The 18,782-nt window shown below is 36.8% G+C and overlaps 1 protein-coding gene across 1 annotated transcript; it reads right to left on the bottom strand.

Moving 5' to 3' along the window:
- Positions 1-2,051: 2,051 nt before the first annotated feature.
- Positions 2,052-7,901, bottom strand: LOC144642189 (uncharacterized). The gene is made up of 6 exons (XM_078501173.1): positions 7,883-7,901; positions 6,240-6,367; positions 4,266-4,364; positions 3,812-3,997; positions 3,229-3,315; positions 2,052-2,424 (listed from the first exon to the last, which is right to left on the bottom strand). Exons 1-6 carry the CDS (start codon positions 7,899-7,901, stop codon positions 2,281-2,283), a joined length of 663 nt encoding a protein of 220 aa, XP_078357299.1. The 3' UTR covers positions 2,052-2,280.
- Positions 7,902-18,782: the final 10,881 nt, after the last annotated feature.

Below are 18,782 nucleotides of genomic sequence, written 5' to 3'. Positions count from 1 at the left end.
GAAATTATTTATTAAAAAGAGTACAGTAAAAACCCGCGAGTAAGAACCTATTGTTTTTTTCAGGTCAGCTTAAATAGGTTCTTACATAAAGGGTTATTAACACAAATTTAGGCTAATTAGGTTCTTAAAAGGTTCTTAATTTTTGAAGACAAAATTTCAATGTTGTTATAGAGATTTTAGTGGTATTCTGCCTTTTTCTTGTTTAAAATTTGCATACCACACAAGTGTTAATGTAAAAATGAAGCACTAATCATTTAGAACATAACATTGTATACATGTACATATACAGTAAAACCTCGTTCGAAAGGCTTTACTGAGGTAATTTCCTTTTCCCAAAAGTAAACATTTTTAATCAATTTTAGAAAATAAGAACTTGTTTTTAAATTTTAGGCTAAATAGGTTCTTATAAACATGGGGTCTAATTTGCAAATGTTAGTTTCTTACTCGCGGGTTTTTACTGTATTTGTGTTTGTGATGATGCAAATATTCAGTAGATAAAGAGAGATCTCCGGCTAATTCCAAAAACTCTATAATTCTCGTGAACTATCACATGTATCAGCTTCTCTTGAGACTGGGAAATGTGCTTGGCGTGTGGTGAGAGTGTGATAATGAAAAAATACAGTGTTTATTTAGGTCAAAGAAATGTTCGACAATAAGGTCAATAAGTGTATGAACCCCTTTGCCACCCTTTCTCATGGTACGTACTTCCTGGTTTCAGCAAGTTTCCTCGAGAAAACCCTGTAGATTGCACTGTAAGACTGCTGTAGATATGGCTTCTGCTCCGTTATCTTCCCTGGACATGTGATAAGTTGCGCGGATACTCTTGGCCTTGGCGATCACTCTCTTTCAAAGTGAGCTACGTATGGGTGTTTGTATAAGAAAAGACCTCATTTAGAAAGGAGAGAAATTTCTTTGTCTTAGAAAACTAGTATGAACACTTGTGCGATGGCGTTTATGAAAGAGAGGATCTGGACCGGGGGGGGGGCACTTCCTATAAATGGGCTAATGGGGATGTGCCGCTGGATGGGATCGCATTTTCACGACTGGACTGACTATAATGGGGTCGCTATTTCAAGCATTTTTTATACGGTGACTAGAATGGGGTCACATTTTTCCGGGATTTTGAGAGTACGAAAATCTGGCAAGTTGTGATTTATGAACGGAAATATTCGCCGAAAAAAATGTTACCGTATTTATTGCTGTTGTTCCATATTTGACAAACAGCTCCCAGAAAGTGACTAAGTTGGGGTCGTAAAAATTAAATTTAACCAAAAGTGACTAAGATGGGGTCTATAATTGGCCATAGAATAAGACAATAATGGGGTAGGGGTTCTGAGAGGCCAGCGGCACATACCCAACAAAAATTTACCCAAGTACCCCCCCCCCCCCGGGATCTGGACCTTTTATATATCACGACTGTCAGTTTCAAATCGTAAACAGTCAGTAGCGAAATGAAATTGATGTTATCGTTGCTTGACCCTCCCCCCCCCCCCCCTCCCTCCATCCATCCTTCCCCCGGTACTCCCTTTTATGCTTCACCCGATAGGGGAACCTTTCTCAAGTTGGAAATTTATAAAAGGGTAGGAAAAACTGTCATGACCTTTCTAAATGTCTCAAGCAGACGCACCTTACGGTTAATTTATCCAAGTATTGTAAGGTTTACTGAATCCAAAAGTGAGGGAAAGGAATCAGTGTGTCTACTGTAGCTAGGTATTTGCCAGGATACCATTTCTATGGAATGTAGATAAAGGAGGTACCTTTTCTGTCAAAAATGGTTTATGAAAGGGCAAGGGATTGACTTGGTTGAGAACCCACTGCCCCCCCCCCCCTTTTTTTACTGGCCCCCATCCCCGGATGTTTCCCGTGCAAACGTTACTGAGGCTGCAGTAACTCACAATTTCCGCGAAAATTATGGACATTGAAAATAACAATTTTTCAGCAAAGCAATTTTATTTTTTAAACTATTTCATTCGCAATAGACCTCGACATTCTACATAAATAGCATAAATACTGTTAAAATACAATCTCAGGATAAATAAATGTTTCTTAACCAAATAGGTTAACAATTTCTATAGCATTCTCATAGAACAGTACAGGTTATATTCAATATGAATAGTAATAATTTCTTTAACAACCGAGGTAGCCTTGATAAAATCTTCTACAAGTTAAAAGCTGTCCTGATAAAAATAGCATCAAACATTTAAGCATGCAATTTGCCTAATATTTCATGGTAATGACCTCTTCCTATCTAAATATTACATTTTTGACTGGCTGGTTGATTTAAACTGGGCAAACGAAGCTAATGCTAGCTTTGGTGTTAAAGCACGATCCCGCGGTTGTTTTTATGTCATAAACGACTTGGTCTAAGAAATCCAGCAGAACAAAGTTGCGTAGTTGAACTGCTTTGCGTGAGGTAAGACCACTCTGAAAAACAAATGCGAAGAAAATGTTTAGTGTAAATGGACATACAGTCGCGTTCGTTCCAACTTATAACTTAATGATTATATTTAGCGCCATCCTTCCAATAAGCGCCGCCTTTGTAATTAGCGCTCTCCTTTGAGTGTTGTCTTTTTTAAAAAAGAAAGCGCCTCCATGCCCCCTATTCCTCCCCCTATTCCAATCCGCACCCCCTTCCAAAAAGTGCCTCCATTATGAAAGCAACATTTAAGACATTGACATAGAATAGAGTGATCAGACAAGTGGATTGCGTTGTCTGCTTTCCCATCTGAACGTGATATCGAACATATTAAACGAACGAATTGTGTTATGACTATACAAACACTAATTGTTACTGTTCTTGAATTAAAGTATCTGTTGTTGTTGTTCAGTGTTTTTCACTTTCCCATGTTTATCAGTGTCGAAAAAATAAGCGCTCGCTCTCCTTAGAGCTACCATATATTTTTGGATGTACACGTTATTTTTTTTTCATATTATTATTATCTATTACTTATACTAGTTCCCATTTTTTTATAATCGATTTTAATTATTGTCTTGCGCTTTTTACATGAGCCTTTGGCTCGGATAGAGAGGGCAACCTCATCCTGCGCCATGACATTAATAAATAAATTGTTTGTTTCTTTATATTCAATTTAAATAAACATGCCAAACTAAATTGCATGAAGAAATAGAAAGTTGATTTTTAATTACGGGAAAACATACTTTATTCTCTTTGTGTACATTAGTTTGTTCAATCAGTTTGTTCATTCTTAGAAAAAAAAGAACGCTTACCATTTGATGAGCAGCCAGAGCTGTCATGCTGGTCATATTTACGGGCTTCACTCGCAAAGGTTTCAGTTTAATATGCTGAAGACGGACCTGTATAAAGAAATGATAATACGTAAGCCAGGCAGAGGCACAGTTAGAAGGTAAAATATTTCAGTTGAAACTGTGCTGCTTTCATGCATTTCATAATTTTCATATTCTTAACCGGGAAAAGAAGGACTGTTTTTAGCTAGCATAGCTAGCTTCCTATTCCCCGTTTACTTAGCAGCTTGCGGCATACACGTAAAGGGCTTAATTCAATAGGAAGATTTAATGAGTTGGATAGTTATATGATTCAAATGCATAAAAAAGGCCCAAGTAAGGAAATAATTCCAAAGTGTGGCATTCTTTTCATTATAAAGAAATCACGAAATAACACGAAGTATAACTTTTTCTTTCAGTTTTGATTACGCATTCACGATTATGCCCAGATAGACGGACTGTTTTGTATCTTGGTCATGCAGAACACTTTATTATGTCAATTGATGGATTGATCAAAAACTTATTTCTCTTCAAATATCGGTAAACCAAGCAATATAGAAGCACTTACATATTCGTCGATGTCTTTAATGCTGTTCTCCAAAACTCGAAGCAAGCCATGAAGTGTCTTGTTTAAAGTATGTCCAGTTAATCTGCAAAAATTTTTCGTCCGCTTTTCGCTCTGCACCACAACTTTCAGTGGCTCGACAAAGTTCTTTAGGGCTGTCATGCACTGCTGAGCACGTTGGCGAGTAGTCTGGTGATAAATATTGGCAGTAAATCTCATTAGTATACACAACAGCGAACAGTCAAGGTTTTTATCGTAGCTCTGTTTTATAATAGCAGTATTGACTTTCGACAAAACCAAAACTAAAAGCTTAAGCCTATCACTCAAAGGCTCAAAGCTGTTGAGCAGTACCTTCATGTCCGTCGGTTTTTGGGTAACTTTTAAATAGAGTTTTTTTCAAATTTCAGCTAAGGCATTCTTATAGTGAAAGTGCATAATAGTTCTGTCGCTGTCTTACCTTATTCGGCCAGGTACGGTAGTTGTTTGGCACAAGTTTTCTTAATTCACTTCCAAGTGCCCCGCCTCGGTGAGAATTCTTGATATGATTTGCGGTTTTCTGTATAGGAAAAAAAAATTTCGTCAATTATTATTGAGTTAAATAGAGCAGTTTTCAATTGAGTGTAGTAAAACCAAAACCAAAGTAATTGCTCTGGCCAATCACAAAGGACACAGACAATCTAGCCAGCCAATCAAAACTCGAAGCAAATACATGTCGCAGGCACGAAGCGCGGGAAAACGTGCACAAGCGAGTCACGATTGGTTTTGGTTTTACTTCTGATTGGCTAAGAAGATAGCGCGAGATTTTTAAACCAATCACTAAGCGTAGTGATGCACAACCAAAGCAAACGCAAATTACTTTCGACACTCAAGTGATAACCACTCTATAACAATAACAAACAATAAATTGTTCATGGTTATGATAATGATGATATGTGTTGAAGTATCAGTGTCACAGAAACATTGTTGTTTCAATTATTTCTATTAGATTTTTAGTTGGAATCAATGCAAAAAAATTAAAAACAACATCATTAGCTACTTTTAAAATCAGTATTGAAACTAGTCTTAGCCCCTAGGCGTCTTCGTCTCAAGGGAGTCTGGCTCTATCGTCAACGGTGACGTCACCAAACAGCACGCTCGCTCCCTTTCCAGGTTTGTGCGGTCACAAAAACAAGGAAGAACGCCAAAACCAAATTATGAAAAGTAACGTATTCTCTGCGGTAAAAAGTTTATTTCAAACAACAGATATCTCTAGAATGGTGATGATACTGAAGTATGAAAACGGTTGTTGTTGTTGTTGTTTTTGTTGTTGTTGTAAGTGTTCATTCCTTTTACACTTAATGGCAAAGTTTCCTGAAGATGTGTTAAGTAATATCATGCGTCAGAAAGTAAAATTTTCAATGTAAGTTTTAAAGGCCAAGTGTGTACTGACTGATTGGTCTAATAATATTCCCCTGAATTAAAGATATATCTTGGCAAAAACCATCTTTTAAAAAACTTTGGAGCTCGTTATTAAATTCAAATAAACCAGGTGGCAAAAATCTTAATTTATATAACTTGACCAAAGCCCTTTTAGACTACTTTCCTATGTATACTCCTATTAGCTTCCTGTTCGGTACCGGGTGACGTTTAAGATACTGCTACTGGTGTACAAGGCCCTTCATGCGAAAGCTCCTCCTTACATCTCTGGCCTTTTGAAGGCCAAGCCTGTTGGTCGGTACAACCTGCGTTCCGATGGCCATGATATGCTAGTTGTCCCTAAGACAATGCTGAAAACTTTTGGGGATAGAGCCTTTGCCAAGGCAGGCCCCTCCCTGTGGAATGAGCTTCCTGTTGACATTCGCAAAGCGTCATCAGTGGAGACTTTTAAAAGTCAATTGAAGACTTTCCTTTTTAAGAAAGCATTTCGCGTTTAAGCGTTTTAACTTTTCAATCACACTGTTTCTAGTTTGATTTGTATGTAGGTTCATTCTAATTTTTATATTTTTATATTATTTTTACATATAGTAAACAGCGCTTTAGAATATTTATAGTTTTTAGCGCTATATAAATGTATAAATTATTATTATTATTATTATTAGCTCACGCTGCACAAAAGCTCTTCTGTAACCCTTTGAAAACTGTTGTTAGAGCGGTTTTCGATAATATCTCGTTCGACCAAAACCATAGCAATCACTCTGGCCGATCACAAAGGACACAGACAATCCAGTGAACGAATCAAAACTCGAAGCAAATACCAAGTAACCGGCATGAAGCGCAGGAAAACGCGTACGAGCGAATCAAGATTGGTTTTGGTTTTACTTCTGATTGGTTAAGAAAGTCGCGCGATTATCTTTTAACTAATCAACGCAAAACCAAAGCAAACGCAAGTTACTTTCGACACTCAAGTGAAAATCGCTCTCTAGAATAAGTAACACCAAAACTAAGTACTTACATAGCACTGAAGTGCTTGAAGTGTGAATGTCTTAAGACAATCAAACACTGGGTCATTGGGCACCTCACTCCCATCACTGAAGGCTAAACCCATGACAAACAAAGTTGCCCATACGAGAAATGCTTTTCCTAAAGGGAAAGAAAATAACAAAATGAGAAGAGCTATTAAAACAGTAAATATTTTCCGGTGTTTAGATATTACCATACCAAGTTTCGTTATCGATATAGCATTTTGACTGTACACCCGGTTTAAAAAATGTTACATGTACGAAACGGAAAAAAATAATTTTGGTGTGTTACATCATTTTTTGAAAGAAAAACAGCCAAATTGGAAAAAAATTTAGGAAGACCTACATTTTGGAAGGAGTTGACACGATTTAGTAAATAAAGAATGAAAGATAAGCTGTCTTGTGCATAAGTTCTGTTTGGGTCGTTCCCAAATCTAATCGGTTGGTTCAAAATCAGTTTTGTTAAATTCGTGGTGACGTCATGAAAATGAAAAGAACGACCACATACAATACAGAATAGTTTGATTCCTAGATCATTTTCATTTTATGCACTAAAATAGCAACTTCAACGTTATTAAATTATTATTCAGTCTTTGGACTAAAAATAGTTCGTGACCGTGTGTTTAATTTGCAAAGAACGCTTTTTAAGCGATGATCTCGTGTGAACGTGAAGCTTTTTTTACCCTTAAAGTTACAAATTTTACACGATTCTCATTTTCATGGTCCTGGCTTGAATTATATCACAAAAACTTCTGCTTACCATATTATGAACTTCGTTAGTAGTTCTATTTTTAAATATGCATGTTTTATAATTATGCTAAAATACTTCTATTTTACACACATTTTAGAATTCTAGTTATTACTAAATATGTAACTGTGACATGAACTAAACGCCTAGGGCAAGTAAGGGGGGTATTTCAAACCAGCGGTAGAAAGTGCAAGACTTTTAGATTTTTTACGTCAGCAGATCGGGTGGGTTTGTCATTAAAATGATAGGAATTGAGAACGAATTCAGTCAACGCACCAAGACATTTTCCAAACACATTGAACGCGAGTTCTCTCAAGTGTGTGAAAATCAACTCAACTGGAAAATTGACTCATTCTTTTTGTTTCAAAAGGAGTCATGTTAATTAAAGTAAGTCAGTAATTTTAGAGCTAATAATTGTCAACGATCTTAAATAAATCAGTCGAGTTGTACGAACACCATTTGATCGAGACTTCTACAAGCTTGACTTTGACAAAATTTAACTTGTAATCGCCTTCGATTTGTAACTTCGTGGTTAACTACATTGTGTAACAATCTGTCTATGTTTCAACTGATAAGTGTTTTATATACAGTCATTTTAAGAACGGTTGTCCTCCAGAAGCGCAACAGCGACAATTCCGAATTTTCACGGTTTTTCAACGAGATGGCAGGATAATCAAAGAAGTGCTGTCGGATAGAAGCGTTATATTTAATTTAAGCTAACTTGACGAATGGTTGTGTAGATATTTAATATAGTTTTACATTTGCATTCGCTTTCATGCTTTAGACATTAATTCCAAAACTTATCTGGCTAAAGCCAGTTTGCCCCCACAAGCTTAAAATAAGAAGGAAACGTTCGATTCAGTGCGTGCTGCCGTTTTCTATTTTTACCCATCACACCTTTCGCCATTATGGCGTACGCTCTAATGCTTCTTTTCGACAACCTCTCTCGAAAGAGCTTTATATATATTTACTGTGTTCACTTTTTCTTTCTTAACGTTCTCTCACGGTCGTCTGGATAAATTCCGTTAGGTTGTGTTTTAATTGTCATGAATTTCTGGAAGAGCAATTAATGACTAAACGCTGGCTGCGAACAATTTCCAATTCATATTTTGGTTAAACATTTCGCATTATCATTGAATTTGTCTCTCGCTAGCACAAAACTGTGGCTAAAATGACATTTCTTTGATGGAAAATGTAATTTCGTGGCCTAAGTTTCCCTTAATTAAATAAAAAAGAATTTCAGTTCATTTAAAGGAACTGTGTCACCGACTTAAGCCAAATTTAGGCATTGGAAAATGGCAACCAAATTGGGTGAAATATGAAAGTAACCACTTAAAACTTAGAAAGAACATTTCAATAACACAGCAAATACGAAAGAAGGTACGGATGGTTTTGTCATTTAGATGTATTGAAGTAGTTTCCTTGCTAACATTAAGTTTTATAGCGAGTATATTTGGCCAAATTTAGTAACGGACTTATATCAGACATGGCACAGTCCCTTTAACTGTGTCGTTTTGCAGAGGATGACAAAGACATTTACCACGATGCATCTGATTACGCGCGTTCACAGTGCTGTGCTACTTAGACAACATTTTTAGTTTGGCTGCGTTCATTTTCCTTTATAGAGCATTTGGCAACATTTTTAAGGCAACCCCTGTTAACAAGGTTAAAAGAATTGTTCTTCTGAGAAGAAAATTCATTGAAGGTGCATAGCCACCATGTTGAATCAAAATTCGGACTAAAGATAAGATGTAATTGCTTCAAGGACTGACATGATTTTCTTCAAATTGAAGGAAACGTCGAAATAACAGTTCAGGTCGAAACATCAAAAGGTTATAATAAACCAGAAATGACAAGAATGGTTAAAACAACTTGAAAATTCCAAGCTTTCAACTGACATCAAAAGATATGTAACGGTCAGATTCTAAAATACTGCTTTCCCTCGGTTGAAAGGTGCTACAAACCCCGTTAACAAATATGATATAGTCTGTAGTGTCCTTAAAAGTCTGCGTTTACGAAATGGAGCTAGTATACAGCCATCTTGGTGACTAATGGCCTAAGCCTTCGATCTCTTCATCGATGGTGGCATCATTTAAACTGAAACTTGCTTCACTTACCCAAAATCATGGTTGAATCTTGATTTTCCTTTTGGTCTGTCTCTGTTGATATCTTGATCTCCTTGTTTGTACTTTAAGTACTTATCTTCTCTTAAAGAATTGGAATAGGACAGCACTCCTCTTTTATACATTTTTGCAGCGGATGTTCTTCGCAATATGTCTTCCACGATGCACATTATTGAAGCAGATTTCATCACTGATAAAGTCATCTTCTAAAAGAAACCTTTTCAGTGTCTTCAGTAAAATTCTTCCTTCTATAAGCACCGAGGGAAAATAACGTGACCGATTTTCCTGTTCCGACTTGCTTTCTAATCCGGCACTGAGCAACAACGCAATCATGCGAATAGAGAGAGAGAAAAATAGAACTGGCGAGGACTTTCGGTTTTGACACTGTAGGACACAGTGTTGGGACGGGCATGATATCCAAATCGAGCCAAGAAATATCCATGAGTCTTGATGTCACCTATATTCTCTTGGTTTAGCAGTTTTTATCAAATTTTGCCAGTTTGATATGTTGTGTAGGGTTTGTTAGTACAGTTCGGTATTGTATAGGAGTCCCATTTTGGGAAGCTATTTCAGTTAGTATCTTTTTCGTAACGTTTCGTTGATATATTTTAATACATTTCCCACCAATTGCTGGTTATTTGCGCTAAAAAGGCCAAAATCACTTATTCAATCAATCACTGAAGTACGAGTTAGCAAGGACTTGGCCAAACAGGAAAACTGACTCGAAACCACTCCAACAATTTATCTTCTCTTTCTGATCATACAATAGCAAATGTCCACACCTAGGACTCAATAAAAAAAAGGAATTTTGAATGATTTTGCGCTCGTGTTGTCTTGTTTCAAGGCAGCTTTTTTGCATCCATGTTAAATTTCTCATGGAATTTGTTACCTCGGCGTCGCCTAGATTGTTTTCTTCAATCTTAAGAAGTCTCAATATATTTTTAAATTATTCCTTTTTCTTTTTATGTTGCGAACATTAGTGACCAGGTTATGCGTTCATTTTCTACTTCCCTGTTAATTATTAATTCTCTTGTTCGAAACCCCCAGTTTTAGCGGAGCTCTAACAAGCGTCATCAAAATTAAAATTAGCGTCAACCCGGTAGCTTAGTCATGCAAGGAATGAAAACGTTCACGCCATGCCAAGTTAATAAACGAAAGTTACTTGTATCTAAATTCAAACATTCATCTAATTGTGCAACGTAAGGAAGTAAAAGACTTTCCAACCCCATCATAGGATCTCTCAGTAGCTTGCAACTTTTCTTCTCAACAGTAACGAAACAATCACACGAGTGGTTAAACGCTTACAAAATAGCGTTAGTTTTGTTTTTTCAAGCTATTTTCAGGCTTCAGGCGTTAAAACTGTATGTGAGAAAATTAATAAATTTAGCTTATGATTTGCGTTGCATTTTTAGAATTTTTCAAAAGTGAAATCATAGAGCCACTATGTTTTTCAACGTGCTAGCTCTCGCAAACGGAGAGCCCCTGCAAAATCCACCAGGGACCCCCACTGCGATTAACAAACATTCCCTGTGTGTTGACATTTTGAAGTAAGGTGTTGCCCACTTTCGGATGCCATTTTTGCAACAAGACGCGTTTCTAGAGAAGATATTTCGGGATGTTCAAGGCAATTCTATTAAATCGAGAAAATTCATGTACCAAACTGGTATAATGATAGACTATTAGAAATGATTTGAATTTGTATAATACTGTAAAACAGTTTCAGGAAGTCGCAAATGAATACGGAAGTTTCTTATTTGACAAGGGCCACATCAGTTACAAAACTAGTATGCTGGATTTCTGTTGTGCTGAAAGGTATTAAGTTTAGGCTAGTCTGTACGGGAATGTAATCTGCAGTAGTACTTAAAAGTCCTTCTTGTTTGGTATGAAGTTGAAGTTTCATATTGGATGTCTTTCTTACCGTCTATCTCTTTCCATCTGTCATTTTAACTTAAGTTCTCACCCGATTTTAATAATAAGACAGAAGATCGATGAAATAACGTTTTAACTGTCATTTTAGAATTTATATTTCATAAAGAAGTTACGTCTTAAAGAATCTCCAAAAAACTGACCGCAGCCTTGCATTTCTGCAGCGCAAAGAAGGGGGGCATGAATTTGAAAGACAAACGGAGTCGACAATCGAGAGTTCATTACTCCAGTCTTACCTTAATCATTTAATTAGTTTAATAATGTTAAACATAGTATTAAATACAACTTTTTCTTGCGTGTTGACAAAGCCTGTATTGAAAGCGTGGGCAGATAAATAACTTTTAACAATAACCAAAGGCCATCAAAGATATATTTTATGTCCGATTTAACTCCCACGTAATACTCTGCGCTGCCATGGCAACGGGCACATGGTTTAAAAATAGCACTTCTATACGAAGTGCTGCAAAATCCCACTGAAAAGGGTGATTTTTTCTGGGATAATATTTCTTATTTTATTACCAAGCTGTTAGTTATTTTTTGCTCAAAGAAAAAAAAACATTCCCCTAGGAACGCAGGAAAAAGGATGTTTTTGTTCGATTCGAGAGGACTTCAAGCGTGCAGGTTTCTGGGAATTAACGCGTCATTGCACTGAATTGTACAGCCAGGACCCCAAAGCAAAACTTTTAAAACGATAATATGAAACATTTAGGAGTCACAGTTAGTAAGAAGTTTCACTTGTTTGCATTTTTTGTAGCGAGGCGTTTGCTCGTGAGCTGGACGATAATGGAGTACAGATTTTCTTTTTTTGCAATGTGTTTTTTGCGACATCCAAAATGACCTAATGACGTCATCAAGAGTCTAGGGTGGCATGCAGTGGAGCAGCTACACGAAGTCAGCTCGTTAGCTTAAAAACATGGCAAGATTCGTGTCCCTTTTCATGTTCATCTTCCAAGGTAAGCAATAACCGGATTTCACTTTTTAGTAGAGGGGAACCACACCTATTGTTTCTTAACCATGAGCTATAATCCCTCTTAAATCGGAGAAAGGGACTTGCCCAAACCGCAGTTAAGGTTCATTGATAGTACGTTACCACTAAGGTAGTGCTTCCTGTAACTTGTCCGGTAACATACTGGCGGGCTCTTTAAGTTACTTAGAACCAAAAATATAACATTGCACAACGCTGAAGCATTACAACTGTCGTAAAAGTCGGTGGAACAAAAAAATTGTGCAACGCTAACTGCAGCCAACAAAACTCTTGCAAGACGTACCAGTGCTTAGCTGTCAGTGCGACAATGTCACAGTTTCCAGTGCAACTTTTCTCGCCACAAAATTACGAAACAAGTTACCCGAAACGCTTTTAATTGGTGTCGCCTTCTGCAATGGCCTTTGATGGATTCGAAAATTTGTTTTTCGTGTTGTAATTATGTAACCTATTCTCGTAATTTAGATTACGATATTTTGAAGTTTACTTAATTTTACCCTCCTTAGTTTATTTGTTATCTAGTAGACTTGTTGTAACACTGATCGTGATTCGCAGTGAGTTCAGGATAAGAACGCAAACCAAGGCACATTACTGTAAAACGCAGTGAATTTAATTTGGAAAAGGTTGTTAATTGCAAATTTAATTCCTTTACATTTTCTCTTCTATAGAGGGAATCGTAGAACTCTATAAACTCTAATTATTCGGATAATTTTATATTTAATTTAGATTTTAAATATGACAAGGAATCAATGTCAGTGGCTGGTAACTTGAAACTACTAAAATAGCTGACAGCTGTAAACGAAAAGTAACCTCGCCATTGTATCCGATAGATTAGCAATTTTTTAAGTTTTCAACAAGAATCTACTCATTTCCTAACCAATATAATATAGTTTCCGTATGTATACAAACAAAAATGTTAAAAGAAAGATCTCGAGCACATTAACCTGCTAAGAAATCTTAAAAATTTGAAAGCAAGCAATGATGCATACGACTTTCCAAGAATTCACGCACTGCTTCACATTTCGTCAATGCAAGCATTACTTATTTTTGGATTCCTAACTATACGTTATTATCGTTCTTAACTATTTCAAATTATGAAATACGTGTTTTAAACAGTTTAAAAAAGTAGTTTCAATGGTTTGACCGTTTCTTGTTTGCAATACGCGTGGAAATGCCATGAGCATGCGCATGCGTAAACACAACGACACTTTTCCTAGAATGAACGCTCCATTAAGTAACTGTACTTAAGATGCCGACCGGATGCATACGCGGAACTACTAACCACTCATATTTTGCCTGCTCTTCCTAGTATACCGAAATCGTTGTGCTGTTTGGGAGCGATTTGATCTTTCGATTCAGAAAATTGTGAGAAACTGTTAGATCTCTTTTTCAAGAAAGAAGCAATGCTAAAGATCAAAACGGTGGCAGTTAAGTATACATTCAAACTTTTTTGTAGGTGTATGATGACAATTATGTAATTTCGATTTAGGCTTTCTGTTACTAACTGTTTGTTCCATGAAAAAAGATTGTTGTGCCACCAACTGAACCGAACACGACCTTGGCCAAGAAAGATTTGCTTCTTTTTTCCTTCTAATTTTCTCTAAAAACGAATTAGCTCAAAATGCGAAAACAGTTCATCCTGCAGGCTACAAAACTTCAATTTAATTTAATAGATTTTACGAACAGTGAAAGACCTGAAGAAAAAGTCTTGAGGTGAGAAATATCTTGCTAAACTGGAGGACCAACGATGGCAAAATACTTGTTGGCTAACTCTGCTTTTTTGTCAAAAGTAGAACTGAATTGTCTTATTATAAGTCTAAGATAAGTAGGTCATTGAATAGGCTAGTTAACAAGTTATAGTTTATTAACTAAGTAAGTAAGTAAGCCAGTCAGTCAGTAAGTAAGTAAGCAAGCAAGTAAGCAATAGCTAGTAAGGAAAGGGAATAAGGTAATCAGAAAGAAGGAAGGAACTTTAAGGTTTATATTTTTAAATTATGATAGTATTTAAGTTTATAGACAAGCACAATAGGTAAGTTCAGCTTTGTAGAGAGAAATTAAGTTATGCAGAGGTATTTTAAAATATAACTTACCTGAGTTGTTGTAAATGAGCTGGAAAGTCTGTGATATAGTAAATCAGTCAGTCATTCAGTCAGTAAGTCTGTTCTTCTCTTAACTGTCAGTTAGTTAAGTAGTAGTAGTCTACTGTCTGTCTTTTTGTCTGTCTGTCTGACTGTGGTGGTAAGTCAGTCAGATAGTCCGTTCTTTAAGTAGCTGTGTACTATCTTGCTTGTTTGATTGATTGGTTGCTTGGTTATTTGGTTGGTTGGTTGGTTGGTTGGATGATCGAGTGAGTGCTTGGTTGGTTGCTTGGATGGCTGATTGGGTGTGTGATTGGCTGACTGGTTGGCTGGCCGGTTGGATGATTGGATGTGTGATTGGTTGGTTGGTTGGTTGGTTGGTTGAATGGATGGATTATTGGGTGTGTGATTGGTTGCTGATTGGATGTGTGATTGGTTGGTTGGTTGGCTGATTGGGTGTGTGATTGGTTGGTTGGTTGGCTGATTGGATGTGTGATTGGTTGGTTGGTTGGCTGATTGGATGTGTGATTGGTTGGTTGGTTGGCTGATTGGGTGTGTGATTGGCTGCCTGGTTGACTGATTGGGTGTGTACTTGGTTGATTGATTGGTTGGTTGGATGGTTGGTTTGCTGGTTGGATGGATGGATGGATGATTGGGTGTGTGATTGGTTGATTGATTGGTTGGTTGGATGGATGGACTGATGATTGGGTGTGTACTTGGTTGATTGATTGGTTGGTTGTTTGATTGTTTTGTTGGTTGGATGGATGTATGGATGGATGGATGGATGGATGGAAGATTGGGTGTGTGCTTGGTTGGTTGAATGGATGGATGGATTATTGGGTGTGTGATTGGTTGATTGATTGGTTGGTTGGATGGATGGATTGATGATTGGGTGTGTACTTGGTTGATTGATTGGTTGGTTGGCTGATTGGGTGTGTGATTGGCTGACTGGTTGGCTGGTTGGTGACTGATTGTGTGTTCTTGATTGGTTGGTTGGTTGGTTAGTTGGTTGGTTGGCTGATTGGGTGTGTGATTAGTTAGTTGGTTGGCTGATTGGGTGTGTGCTTGGTTGGTTGGTTGGATGATTAAGTGTGTACTTGGTTGATTGGTTGGTCGGTTGGTTGGATGGATGGAAGATTGGGTGTATGATTAGTTGGTTGGTTGGCTGATTGGATGTGTGCTTGGTTGGTTGGTGAGATGATTAGGTGTGTACTTGGTTGATTGGTTGGTAGGTTGGTTGGATGGACCTCTTTAGGAGTGTTCAATAAAATTTTATCTTATCTTATCTTATCTTATCTTATCTTATCTTATCTTATCTTATCTTATCTTATCTTATCTTATCTTATCTTATCTTATCTTATCTTATCTTATCTTATCTTATCTTATCTTATCTTGTTTGTTTGTTTGTTTGGTTGGTTGGGTGCGTGTATGGTTGCTTGGTTCGTTGGTTGGTGGGTTGATTGGTCGGTTGGTTGGTCGGTTGGTTTGGTTGATTGGTTGGTTGGTTGCTTGGTTGATTGTTTGGTTTGTTCGTTGGTTGGTTGCTTGATTGGCTGATTGTTTGGTTAGTTCCTTTTTGGTGTTGGGTGGGTGGGTGCTTGGTTGTTTGGTTGAATGATTCATCGATTGGTTAATAGTTGTATCGATTGATTTATTCATTCATTTATGAATGGATGGATGGATGAATTGATGGATGGATTGATGGTTGAATGGATGGATTGGTTGGTTGGTTGATTGATTGATTGATTGATTGATTGATTGATTGATTGATTGATTGATTTGTTGTTAAGGTAGTTGGTTGGTTGTTCAGGTTCGTTTTTTTTTGTTTAGTTTTCTGGTTGAGTTAATTTGGTTGATTGGTTGGCCATTCAAGGAATGATTCTATCGGTCAAGGTTTAAAAACAGTGAAAGTGAAGCAAGTCGACCCCTTCCTTTCTTGTTAGTAATGGACGTGTATTAACTCTTTTATTTTTCGTCATTCATACAAAATCTAAAAGTAGTAAAGAAATAAAGAATTATAGAGAAAATAAATCATAAATACCGTCAGTCAGTCAGTCCGTCAGGTAATTTAGTCAGTTGATACGTTAATGTGTTGGTCAGATAAATAACTATGAATTTGTTGGTTGATTAGGTGTTGTTTAATTAGAAGATTCATGCAGAGTCAAACAGTGAGTCGCCAATTTTGAATGATTAATTAAACAGAAATGTCCTACGATCAAGTTAACAAGCTATTAACCTGCGTCAGTCGTTTAAGGGTGCTTTCTAAAATTCGGTTAATGATATTTAGGGTACCAATTCTAATGGCTGTGGTCAATATGCCGATTACAGTACTTAATCCTCGCATCTTCTTTAGGATAGAGAAAATCTTTAACCTAGCCTGTGGCAAAAAATGAAATACAATAAACTTTTGCATTTAACAAATTTTAAAACTGTATTTTTATACACTATACCGTTAATCACCATGGACAATGAAACATGACAAGCTAATTTTCAAAAATTTTGAGTACGAGACGTAAAGGTGCTGAGATGATTTAATACTTAAATCGTTTTCATTTCGAAATGAAGCGAGAGAATAATATTTAAAGCTCCTGGTAAGTAATTTAAACAGGAGCATGCAAATAATGTAAAATTAATCGACCAACAGTTGCTATGTATACACTAACAAACCCGATCAGAAACCTTGAACAACAGACGAATAAAATAAAAGAGAGAGATTAACAGAGAAATGGAACCAGAAGTAAAACAATTCCATAAATATGGATCTGAGAGCTGCCACAATATACAGAAGATAAAAGATATTAGATTGGGAAAGGGAGAAGGGCAGTTTTAGGGATGAAATGCAGTGCATTTTTCTTCCTCTTTTTTCGCTTTCAGGATAATGTAAGTTGAAGCTAACAACACGGATTCTAATCGTTAAATATTTTTAAGAGTAAACGTCATAGAGATATGAAGGCAGGAACGCGGAAGGTAGGTAACTCGGAAGTAAATGGATGGGTACGTGAGTTAAATAAGTAAGAAGGTAGTAAGGAGGAACTTTACGTAGAACACAGAGAGAGAAAGAGAAGAAAATAGAATTACATTCAATCACGAGTTCAATTCAACGCAAAACAAAATTAAGATAACTGTGTTAGTAATTTAAGCAACAAACCAAGTGACATTCTGAACAATTCTCATTTTTAATTCCTAGAAAAATAGATTGCTTGAAATATTTTATGGGAATCTCTTTTTTTGGAATGCAAGGAAGGAAGTGTCCGATAGTGTGTCGACAAAGTTTATGCCCTGAACCTTCCACAAAAATAAATGCTCAGCTTGCAATTTGCGATTAATTTCACTACGATACTAAAGAGAAATGAAGGAGGAGTTTATAGCGTCTGTTTTGTTCGCAAAAAGAAAAAGCGAAGTTAGTTCTTAACCTCTTTAAGCGAAATAAAGATTTGTAGTTAGCGATTTTACATAGATTGTTGGAAACTTCAGCCCAACACTTTTATTACCAGGTTAGGTTAGGGGTACAGAAGAATTGACAACTGAACATGCAAACAACAAATTGTATCGTTAAAACCGGATTCACTCATTTCCCGGAACAACTTTATAAAGATTGATTGCCTTTTAATTATGCCTGATTTGACCTCCGCGTTAAGACGTTTACTACAGATCGTGTGCTAGTAGGCAAGTAGCTGCGCATTTTATGGCAGGGGAAGACAATTGCTAAGGGTTGATTTGTTAAATAGAAAACTTTAACTAGAGGGAAAAATTAAAGATCTTGAGCCTCGAAGAAGATATTCCTGAAGTTGGGACAAAAATATCAAAAATCTTTGTGCTTACCAGGAGAAGGTAGAGCGTGCTTTTGGATAGCCCTGCTCTTGCCAAAGTATACTGCCATTCTTCTTCAAAGTTTGTTTGTTTTGTTTGTTGGTAAAACTTTGTAACTCTGACAGAAAATATATTTATCGATCACTACAGCGCCTTGTCAGCTTTCTTGTTGCCAATATATGTCGCACAATCAAAAAAGGAACGGTTTAGCTGTACGAAAAAGAGCAACATGCACTTACCAAACAGTATAGGAAGAAACAAGGCAATGCTGATTTACCTAAGCTCTCACTATGTAACCACTCCTGAAGCGGTCTCTTTAGTCAATGCATTATTATTGTGGACCGCATTAACCTCAAATATCCAAACTAGTAAGATTAATTTCGTGATGCAGAAAATAAACGCCCAGCCGTTTCACAGGAAAAAAACTTTTATTGGTCAATTCTCGTTGAGGGGAGACCAAGAACTATTCACTTATATGAAAATTTCAGTCAACGTTAACCTTCTTGCGTTATTTCAAGCTTGAGACGCCAGATAACTTAACGAAAGTCAGCTTGTAGTTAATCAAACTAAAGATAGATTGTCCTTGTAGAAGTTTCCTTTCGGAGAATTGACGTTAACTGGTTTATTAACTGTTAGCAAGAGTGGAAGTCCCAAATGTCCAAACAATCTCTTACGCTGAGAAGGGGCCGAGGGTCGAGAAAATTGGGCTTAATTAACCGTCTTAACATCGAAACTAAACAAGTATTTCCTTGATCGCTGGCGAAATGGAACATTTCCTAATAGCAAATTTCCAGTCGCCTACTTGCTGATAGTCTACTCAATTCCGCTAGGACACGTGAAAGGCATTTTAAGTGTACCGGGAAATGCCT

This window comes from Oculina patagonica, chromosome 2 (assembly GCF_052425735.1).
Source record: "Oculina patagonica isolate OP01 chromosome 2, crgOcupat, whole genome shotgun sequence".
Taxonomy (NCBI): domain Eukaryota; kingdom Metazoa; phylum Cnidaria; class Anthozoa; order Scleractinia; family Oculinidae; genus Oculina; species Oculina patagonica.
This window is presented reverse-complemented; position numbering and strand designations above follow the sequence as displayed.

Excerpts from the sequence above, each read along its gene's own strand:
- LOC144642189 (XM_078501173.1), bottom strand. Across the intron at positions 4,365-6,239 it reads TTCAAGCACTTCAGTGCTAT|AAAACCGCAAATCATATCAA; the intron begins GTAAGTACTTAG and ends TTTCCTATACAG. Across the intron at positions 3,998-4,265 it reads ACCGTACCTGGCCGAATAAG|ACTACTCGCCAACGTGCTCA; the intron begins GTAAGACAGCGA and ends ATTTATCACCAG.